At 39.8% G+C, this 11,136-nt stretch overlaps 1 protein-coding gene across 1 annotated transcript in view; it reads right to left on the bottom strand.

Annotated features, from left to right (window-relative positions):
• Positions 1-11,136, bottom strand: part of LOC107690595 (E3 ubiquitin-protein ligase rnf213-alpha-like) — an 86,437-nt gene that overhangs the window by 24,645 nt on the left and 50,656 nt on the right. The window contains 12 exon segments of the mRNA XM_016488966.1: positions 276-411; positions 503-656; positions 790-851; positions 943-1,065; positions 1,145-1,266; positions 1,350-1,445; positions 1,545-1,669; positions 2,276-5,881; positions 5,966-6,115; positions 6,220-6,398; positions 6,581-7,853; positions 7,944-8,108. Of these exon segments, the coding sequence (XP_016344452.1) occupies positions 276-411; positions 503-656; positions 790-851; positions 943-1,065; positions 1,145-1,266; positions 1,350-1,445; positions 1,545-1,669; positions 2,276-5,881; positions 5,966-6,115; positions 6,220-6,398; positions 6,581-7,853; positions 7,944-8,108 (6,191 nt within the window).

The raw sequence follows: 11,136 nt of genomic DNA, 5'->3' as shown, positions 1-11,136 counted from the left end.
ATTTTTCGTTAATTTAACCACTGTATTGAATAAATACCTGGGGTTATGTTTGTTTTCTTCTAAAAGAGACGAAAAATAATCAGATCTAGCCAGTCCTGATCACTGAAGATCACTGAATTCAATGATGAACTGCCTTTAACTGAAAATTGAGTGTTTACTATTGTCCTTTTGCATTGACACACTATTTTCCTATTTTGATACTGTAAAGCTGCTTTGACACAATCTCTATTGTTAAAAGCGCTATATAAATAAAGGTGACTTGACTTGACACTTACCTAAAAGTCCCACCTTCTTGCAACGCATCAGTATTTAGTGCTTCCTTTGAGACCCAGCTCTTGGCAGAGATTGTGTTTTCATCATGAGTCATCAACAGAAAATGAAGTCGCTTCTTTAAAGTTTTTAGAAATTCAGCTGGTAACATAAATACCTAAATATCAGTGATCCATTATAAGACAGTTAATGAAAGCTATAAAGAATAACAATAGAAACAGCGATCTCTCACCGTGTAGAGTCTGGTTGTCAGCCAAGAGCATTAGCAGAATCTCTACTCTCTTGGTGCTACGGGTGCTTGCCTCTGTCTGATCTCTTAGCATGCCAACTGCACTCTGAACACAGCTTCGCACTAGTGCTGTGGTGTCCAAAATATTCTTCCAGCCCCGAAGAGCACAAGAAACACAAAAACATCTTCACTTACCGAGTCTTCCTAGACATGTACTGAACTGAACAGGGTGGCAATAGTATCACAAAAATACTGAAAATATAGTGCTGTTGTTGAGGTTTGTGGCTCACAGTATTGTCTTCTAGCTCCATCTTTTCTTCTTCTTCCATGTACATCTCCTCAACCTCCATAGCTGCAAGCAATTAAAAATGATTTGAATTTTTTGAGAATGTGGATCATCCTTTTAAAAATAAATCAATATTTTAAAAATAAAATGACATCACCTTCAGGCTCATCTGCTTCCTCTTTAAACAACTGGCTAATGGTCAGACATTGCAAGGCTTTTATATCAGAGACAATATCTTTTGATCTTCTGAGGTCATCAATGTGGACTGATTTCCATGGCCCTTATAAAAGAAACTTTAGAGATGAGATTTTCGCTAAAACAAACAGTGCTGGTCATTGATGAAATCAAACTCGTCTTACCGCCATTAAACCCAATGTAGGAAGTTCCACCGTCCATTCTGGGTAGTTTAGTGATGAAGTACACAAAAACCTTTTGATTGTCCTCTTTTCTGAATTTGTTGATCTCATTGATAGAAGAATACCTGGAAATATATTTTAAGTTCAAATTACACTGCTTTGCATTTACTGAACAAGCAAAATATGCCACAAACCACATTTAACTCACTTCGCAGAAGCAATGACATTCAACCTTTGGGAGCCTTCATCAAAATCGGTTTGGATAATAAGTATCTTGTCCCCAGTGGTGTTTTCCAAATAGTTCCTGAATACAGAGAAAAAGGTTTCAATTCATTTAATTTAGAACAAATGTGCTTTTTTTGTTGTGATGTGACAAGATGTAATGATGTTGTGAGCACAATACTTGATTTTCTTGAGGAATGAGTGTTCCGTGTCAAATTGCTGAAGTGAGAGGAGCTCTATGTTTTGAACTACGTTCTGTAGCTGTTCAGTTTCTGCAGAGGTCAGAAGCCTTGAGAATGTAGTCACCTAAAGGATTAGAAAAAAGATTGCAAGCGTAGTGCACAAGTTGTTTCTTGCTAAGATTTAACTGTTATGAATTGCTCTAGAGCAGTGGTTCTAAAACGTTTTGTCTCCAAGGTCCCCCATTATCCAAGACAGTATTTAAAGGCCCCCCAATGTAGACTTAAGATATTTCTAGTGCTTCTGCTGTAATGAAAAAGCTGCTTGGCTTCAACGTCTTTATTTAAATAAACTTGAAGTGGCAATATATTAAAATAACTAAGTAAAATAATTATAAATATGTAAAATCAATATGTATGATTTTTAAATAAATATGATAAATATTAATAAATATGATATATATATATATATATATTACAGTTACATTGTGACTTAGAAAAAATCATTCAAGAAATTTCAATGACTTTTTAAAACTGTAACTGACTTTTTTATATAAGAATAAGGAATATGGTGCCAATTTGCATCTTGATTTTTAGCTGTTTTACCTTATTTTAAAGCTTGTTTTAAACCATCTATTGGAAGAATGGGCCCCTAGTCGGCTCTAGCCCCCAAATGAAAACCACTCTTCTAGAGTAATAATCAATCAAAGTATTTAAAATACTATAGCTTTACCTCTGTGAAAAAGGCATGGCTAGGCCCTGCTTGCTGTGTGTGAGAAAGGATGAAGTCAGCAAGGGAACTGTGCTTCTGATCTTCAAAGTATACCCTTGACAAGTGCTCACTTTCTACATTGGAGAGCAAAGTGCAGTCCAGCCGAACCACAGCATCTGGTGTTGCACAGTTTAAAAGGATCAATTTAGCCTCATCTAAGATCACTTTTCTAGGATCTGAGAGCTCCTGCCCTTTGAGTTGCTCTGTAACTTGCAGTACAACAGATGCACAAGTGTCCGAGTGGTAGCCAATGAAAGCATCAGCTGGAAGGTAACGGCGTGCTTGGGGAGCAATTGAGTGCTTGCCTCTAGCAGAAATTAAGCATTGAACCCACTGTTCAAGCTTCTCAACAAGGTCATTTAGCTCACTCTTTAGTACAGTATTGAGGTCAAGATAATGTTTCTCCAATCTGTTGATCAATGGAATGGGAAACTGCTTGTACACAATGTCCTTCTCTTCAATTACAATGAGCCTGAAATCTCTGTGCACTCTGCATTTGACTCTGTGGGTTCCAAGCCCCAAATCCACATATTTCTGGCCTCCCAGGCTAACGTAATATTGGTTGAGGGCATCATACAAGCTTTCATACAAGTTCTGCAAGTTCAAAAGCACAACGGTTTGACCAGTTTCCATACAGATCTTGACACGGTTAATGTTGCGGCATATCTGAGTATACTCCTGATCTTTCGGAAAGCTTGAACCAAAGATAATCTCTGGTTGGTACTGGTCTGAAAAAAATGTTTGCTGAAGAATTTGAAGGGCTGCATAGTTTTTGGTCAGAACCAGAAGGTATCTGCATTCCTCATCTTGTCCAATGGCTGTGATGTTCTCTCTTACAAGCTCAATGGCACTGGTAGTCTCAAGCTTGGGTTTGATATTTAGTCTGTTGGTGAAAACTGTGACAGCATCCACATTATCCTTGCCATTGAAGTTCCTCAGCACAGCCTTCACAATCTGCTCTGCACTAGGTTTCTGATCATTCGCTTTGGCAACGGCAAACATCATCTTTATCAAGCTGTAATAGTCTCGCAGGCCAAAAAACCCTTTTCCCTGTTTCTTACAGATGTTCAGGTAAGCACAGGCGAATGGCTGAAAGTAATCTCTCATCCTTTCAAGGATCATGGCATCCGAGGAACATATTCCTTTTGCACTCTCAATCAACTCCTTTTCATCAGGATCACCACGTGAAACAAATATCCCTCTATTCATTTTGGCTGGGTCCAAAGCCCAGTTCGAGATACCGATGAATCCCACCTTCTTGTGTGGTACCGGCTGATCATCTATGCATCCCTCTTCAAGCAAAGGATGTAAAGTTTTCAGAGGCATTTTCTGGGAATCCTCAGCCAAGCCTATCTCATCTAGAACTACCACTGAGACATACTCTGATAGATTCTTGCCTTCCTGAAAACGGGCACATTGCTTGAATGTATTGATGATACCATCTGGTGTTGAATGAGGACTGCACTGGAAGGAAACAAGATGAATCTGCTTCAGTTTTCTAAACAGATCAGAATGGGCTGCTTGGGCTTGCATGCCATCTGCAACCAGAGTTTTAGACAAGGACTTGGAGCTTCCAGGTTTTCCAACCAAAAAGAGAGGTATTCGTAATTCAATGCAAATCACCATCATGAAGACATTTTCCTTCAAGGCATTGTTTCGGGCAATGTTTTCACCCAGTGGAACACCACTCAGAAAAAGATCCTGAATAACTGAGATTTCTTGCATCACTTTCATTGGGGTGTAGGTCTCTGGAAGGTACCTGCAAAAAATGTTTCTGTATTTCTCTTTATCCTCCAAGCAAGCATGGTAACATACACCAACAGCCATAATTAATGACCAAAGAATTGGGTTTCTTTCATCAGTATCCCTCTGATGCTGATCGTTTTTCTCTGCCCTCTGATTACTCTCAAACTGGTCAAGCTCTGAGAGTAACATTGGGTGATTTTTGTAGAACCAGCCAAAAACTTGCATGCAACGCTCTACATCCCTCAGACTCACAAAACTACATTCATCCTGTCTTGTTCGCATATACTTCTGTGAGGCTGACAGAACATCTGTAATGGTTGTGATGTAGTCTGAATCAATGGAATGGGTTTCAGCTACCCTTTCGACTATTTGCTTGATGTACATTTTTTCAGTATGGTCATTGAGCTGTCCAAAGTCCCAAACTAGTGGAATCATACTAGGTGGTAAGGCCTGCACTCTGTACACTAGCTGGCGAAGTGGAATGGATCCAAGTTTTTCATCTGTTTCCTCAGCACGAACTCTGTATCCCAAACCAGCTGACTCCAATCTCTTGATCATTACATCTGTGTGTTTCCTGTATGGGTTGCAAGCGGCAATGATTTGCAAGCCAGTGTCACCTGTCAAATCCTGTCCCTCAGCAGTGTTGTCGCAAAGGATTTCCTTAATGCTGCTAATGGCCTCCGTTGTGTTTGCTTCATCAAAAAACAACACAGTGTCAAACCCATAATCCAGCTTGTTTCTTAATGCCATGGCCTCTGCTTCTCTCACTTTGGTGTAAATCATGTCTGAGCTTGTCCCTCCATGAACCTTGACTAGTTTCATGTTGTCAGTGGCAACTCCACTTCTGTGCATCTCACAAAGGAATTTGATTAGCCTGGTTTTCCCACATCCTGTCTCACCCATGATTATTACAGGAATCCCACAGTGGAAGCGCATGTGAATTGCCAACATTTTCAACATGTTATCTGTGGTGAGCTCATACGTTTCATCAGGGTCAAGAGGCCACTGTATTCCCAACACCCTGGAAAGTCTCTCAATTTTCTCCCATCTTGGGAGCTGGTCAAAATCAATATTAAAAGGAACTCTCTGTAGTTTGAGGCCCTCATAGAGCTCTCTGGTCATGATGTTCTGCTTGATCACTCTGTTTGTTGATGGATCAATTGCATCAATCCCATTCTGTGCATTTGGCTGAAGATGAAAGCCAATGAATGTCATGGACTCATGGTCATCATTGAAGAAAATATATGGATGTGGTTCTGACTCCCATCGTTTTCTTATCCTAAAGGGAGCCAGATCCTCTTCGTTGGCAGAAGAAAGGTCATTGTGCAGTCTCCCGGGACTCTGGTCAGAGATGCTAAGTGAAGGAGTGGCGAAATCCTTTGCCATGACAATCATGAAATCAACAACAAAATTTTTGAATCCCAACAGAGTGTCCCCTATGAATGAAAAATCACAGAAGACCGATCTTTCACAATCCCAAAGCTGTAAGTTCAGGAACCAAGCGAAATTCCGCAACTCTGCCCAAGAGGGGTCTACAATGCCGCAGTACACAAACAACATCTGCAGGCATTCAACATGAGTTCCCTCAATTCCTTGGGACATGAAAGCATCCAAATTGACACCATTGTAGAAACGATGCAGGTACTGATAAGGCCGTTGGTAGGCCTCACGCTGGAACTCTTGGTCATCCATTAGAGGATCATCACCCTGTTCTAATGATGGATCTTCCTGCATTCTCATTTCTAACTCAAGGACCTCTTTGGGTGGACGGCAGTAGACACTTGGAAACACATCCAAGAAGGCAGATGGAACTTTTGCACCCTAACATGAAGAGACAAATTAATTTATGAGGCATTTGTCTAATTAATGACAACAATTCCTAAGTGATTTAATGAGTTTACTTACAGCTCTTCGATCATTTTGGGATGTCCCAGGTCTTATTATCTCGATGACATACAAGTGCTTATTACTGCTTTTCCACATGTTTCCTTCTGAGTCCATAAGGTATCCAAGGATCAGCAGCCTGAACAGAAATTCATGAAGTCCTTTCTTTACCTGTAAGTAAATAAACAATAATGAAAAACAGCATCAACATTTCTTTCCATTTCAAAATAATAAAAATAAATAAAATAAATAAAAAATCTAAATCAGGTAGCTACCATGGTGGTGACATCTAAATGATAAACTGAAAGCTTTTTCTTGGGGCTGTTGAGCAAGGACTGAAGGATGACATTTTCATCAACTCTTGGCTCAATTAATCTGATGCACTTCAGCTGTGAAGGCTTCTTTGTGATCTTCTTCAATTTCTCATACATTCGTTTAATGTAAAGTGATTTTCCTAGAATGCACCACACAGATGTAATTTAGCATCTTACACTATTTGCAAAAATAAATATATTCATAAAAACAAAAAACTAAATCTTGCTTTTCTTTGTTTCTTGTAAGGGTACATTATTTAGCCAACACAAATTATGAAAACTAGCCAATTTTTAACTCCATTACTTGAATATATATACTCACCAACTCCTGATCTTTCTGAAGATACGATTCCCACACACTGTCTGTCTTTGAACACAGCAGCAGCACTGGATATATCAGCTGGTACTGTAAAATGCCTAACAAGGTATCGCTGAATACTGACTATTGGTTCTTGGGGAATTACGTGCAATCTAAATTGACTAAAAGCTGAAGGAAGGTATGCATGTTCTCTGTTAGAGCTGCAGACCAACACAAGCCTGTAATCTTTTCTGCTCCGTGCATTTTGATGCTGAAAAAATTGCTCTACTTTGTAGCTGACTTCATAGGTAAGTTGGTCCACATAGAGCATTGTGTATATTTTCTTTCCCCTGTAGCCAGCAAAGAGACAGCGCCTGAGGAAAAGTTCCACTTCTTCATATGGAGTGGAAGCACTACAGAGGAGTACTTCATCATAGGTTGGTAGAGGCTCATTCTTGCTGCTCATATAAATTGAAATGCAAGATATCAGAATTTCTTCAGGAGGGCAGATGATTAGATTTGGTCTTCCAGTAGCCATTCCATTTGGAAGTTCTCTCTGAATGTACTGTGTTCTCTCATCCTGTGAGGAATCACCCTCGTGTTCGCTGGGGCTGTTGGCCAAAATTTTAAGTAGATATCCAAGATTTCTGACATCAAGGGAGTCTGGCAGAAAATTGTTCATGTTCCGCATGTAAGCATTCCAAATCACATCTAGCTTTTTTGACCCAATATCATCCCCCAACTGGCTTGTCAAGTCATCAAACAATAGGCATGGCTCCTCAATACTCACATTCTCCATCATACTGGATACTTCCATGAAAGTTTGAAAGTCTAAGTCATCATTTTGCTCAGGACCCTTCTTAATTACTTCATACTGAAGCCTGTGCCAAGCCTGTCTCAAATCTGAAGTGGTGCAATTAGGTTTGATAAAGGAGAGCATCATAAGAACTTGATCTTCCACTGTAGCCACATTGCTCTGGGCGAGCTGATGGCACAGGTAGACTACCTGTTCTGCAGTATAATAGTTTAGGAAATAATGCTGAGATCTCTGCTTGTCCATAAAATCTTTCCAGAAGCATAGGCAGCTCTCCATTTTCTTACAGACTTCCGGCAACTGTTCTGTGACATTACCTTCCACCATGACGACATTGACAACATTCCCTAAATTGAAGTCCATAATGATGCATGCTTCTTTACTATTACAGTTAATGTTTGCCTCCCAGTGTCTGAACAATGGATTTCCAGCGACAAACAAATCAATGAATACAGAGCCCAACCTCTGTACACTGGCAAAGACCTGGAAAAATTAAAGAAGTTAATTTGGGAATAATTACAACAGCCATGGTAAAACATAACAGAATAAAACATCTAAAAGGTAAAAAGTCACCTCTGAAAACTGATCAACTTCACACTGGCCCTGATCTCCTTTGCCAGACATTAGCATCAATTTATTCTGAAGATCTCTGAGGTCTTCCAGAGAATAGATACGCCTCTCACAGCCCTCATCATGCTCTTCCATAATATGTAGCTTCAGAATATTTTCTAAGCACAACTGAAAAAAGCAATATTGAAGGTTTGATATTTCTTAAGTAATATTTGCATCAATTGTGCCATTTAATGATGATAAAGATAACTAAAAATAAGCATTGAGCTATTGCAGAATGTCACTGCTCCTCAAGGAAACTGTATAACTATCTAGCTAGAACCAGCTTAAGTGGAAGCTGTGATTTGGAACCTATTAACTGGTTTTGTAGTTAGTTCCAGCTGGTTAATTAAGTTTGTAATTGCTGGATTATCAGCTGGTGGGGACCTGAATGAGCTGGATGACCATTTTGGTCTTGCAACAAATCAGCTCCCATTTTTTAAATATCAGCACAACCACTTTCCAACTGATTTTTTTTTTCCAGCAAAGATCTTGATCAAGATGACCAGGTCTCCACCAGATGATAGTCTATCTTGTCAATTGCCTGAACTAGTTTGGAACTGGAAACCTGTGGCCATATTCACAAAATATCTTAAAGGTACATTACGTAAGATTTCGTAATAAAATATCCAAAAACTACTTGCACAGTGTTATATATTTTATGCAGTTGTGTATTTATGTTTTTCCAAAAGTTCCCAAGGATGTGTAAATCCAAAGAAATTCCAATTTTAAAGAATGACCCTGGTCATGGTCGCCAATCAATGATGTAATATCCGCATATCCTCAGTTTCCGGTTGTAGAAACTATGGCAACACACAGACACAAATGCTACTGTACAGTTAAACTAAATCCACTACGGCTGTCGCGAATAAAATGCAAATGAAATGAAGTGTTGACCGCAGCATTAAATTTAGATCTGCTCAGTGTTGCGCCATGATTTTTTTATGCGTTTTTACAGTGTTGTGCATTATAACCAATCACACACGCGTCTGTTGAGCTTATGAATGCAATGGCCAATCAGAGGCGTTCAGATGAGTTTTTGTTCAGTTCACACGCTCGCTGACTGAATTCAGTTCTCACGCGAATTCTCTCATCATAAACAACAAAGTGCAGATGTATGTATGATGTAAGAGATTCATTCATAAAACCATGTATAGACAGCTTTACTAATTATAAGGGGGAGTTTTTTGAGAGTGCTTAAACTTGTGCTAGACTTAAGTCAGTCATAATGTTCTTTGACAGTGTAAATGTTCTTTGCTTGCATTCTCTGTATAATTTATTCGCTGTTTGAATAGCTATGGAAGGTACAGGTAATAAAAAAAATTATTCATTACCTCATCCGTGAACATCCTCCTTCATAGCGTCATCAAACTTCGCCTTTGTTATTGTTTTGAAAATGCGACCTCTAGTGGCGAAAACTTACATATTGTACCTTTAAGGCTAAAAGTAGCTCCTAACTTGCTGATTTAGGAGAAAGTCTTAAAAATAATGGGTGTATCAGTCCTAATTTCAGGACTCCTTATTTTTTGCTCTAAGAGTCACAAAGCGTTTTAACGCTAAAATAAGCTCCCAAATCTATGAAAAGTTAGGAGCAGTCAAGAGGACTCCTAAGTCACTAAGACTAAATCACAAACCATCCTAAAATGGCTGTTTGATGTTTGATGATTGCGTTATTTTACATATGCACCTGCTTACATACGCGATCGCTTGTTTCTGCTTCTTTTTTGCTGTGTTTTGATCCAGACATTCAGTACTCTTTCCGAAGATGTGTAATAGCGCCTCCTACTGTACACCAGTGAAAACACGGAAAGCTGGAAATTTCCGTCAATGACAGGGAAAGAGATCATTTTTGAGCGGATGGCCATGTAAAGTTGCTACAACTTACATGCTTTAATTACATGTTAAAAAGCACACAAAAAAAACTTCAGAGAAGAATGATGGCACGACTCTCTACGAGGTTGAAAAGAGCGATGATCAAGCTGGATTAGCGTTACAAGTTAGCACTGATTTAAGTCCTCAAACTAGTAAAGTTGTGTAATCTCTGACATTGCGAGGACGATTGACTCTAAACTAGAGCTGACTCTTGAGAAAATTCAGGATGTTTCAAAAGAAGTGCAGTGTACTAATAATCAAGTGGAAGAAGCAGAGCAAAGAATCTTAGTTCTCGAAAATGCGGCTACTGGGGCTGAGAGACAAGTTGCGCAGATTGAAAAGACAATCGCTTCGCTAACTGAGCAGCTTAATGATAAAGAATATACATGATGATTAGACGAGTGAAGCTGGAACGAGCACACAGAATGGGAACTTCACAACTTCGTAGATCGGTAATGGGTGATGAACGCAGCGAGGCATCTGAAGGAGGTACGTTTTGAGGGGAAGATAATCCATTTTTTCAGGACTTTTTTGCGGAGACACAAAGAAAACGCAGTGGATTCGACAAGGCTACGAAGAGGCTCCAGGACATGGTATTTGGATACTACTTGACCAACCCTGCTACCATGAGGATAACAGCTGATAACTCCGTTAAGGAATTTAACAGCCCAGAGAAAGGGATGACTTTTATTGACTCTGCACGTTCCAACCATTGACATGAGCGATGCATCAGTGGTTTGATCACTGTGGTGTTTTTTTTTGGGTTTGAGCTCCGTCAAGTTAATTCTTTATCGTCTACACCATCATTTTCGTTTCTATAACGTGTGAATATATCCCCTATCGTATTCTACAACAAAAACAATCAAGAGCGCCTTGTTATCACTAGTTCTATTTTGATTTCCCGAGTCCGCTATTAGCATATAGCCCATTAGCATCGCCAGCGTGATTGCCGCTAATCTCGCTTACATTGCTAATACTCTATTCACACACATTACCATTGTTTTACTCACTGTTACTTGCTTTAATGGCAGATGTGTGTCTACATTTGAGTGCAGGTGAGGACACGTTCGAGCTGCATTCGGAGCTGGAGGCCGTGGAGAAGCAGATCCGCGACCTGGTTGAGAGGCAGACCCAGCTGAGAGAGTGGAGAGCCGCACTGGAAACATCCCGGGCTGACGCTCACAAGTCCGGAGTAAGTATACAGCGTGCTGCTAACTCTCCCAACCCCTTTACTCCGTGTTTTTCTCTGCACAGGCCCAGTTCATCCAGAACACGATCTTCCCAG

This window comes from Sinocyclocheilus anshuiensis, unplaced genomic scaffold (genome assembly GCF_001515605.1).
Source record: "Sinocyclocheilus anshuiensis isolate Anshui unplaced genomic scaffold, SAMN03320099.WGS_v1.1 scaffold2905, whole genome shotgun sequence".
NCBI lineage: Eukaryota > Metazoa > Chordata > Actinopteri > Cypriniformes > Cyprinidae > Sinocyclocheilus > Sinocyclocheilus anshuiensis.
The sequence above is the reverse complement of the archived record's forward strand: the minus strand, read 5'-3'. Positions and strand labels throughout refer to the sequence as shown.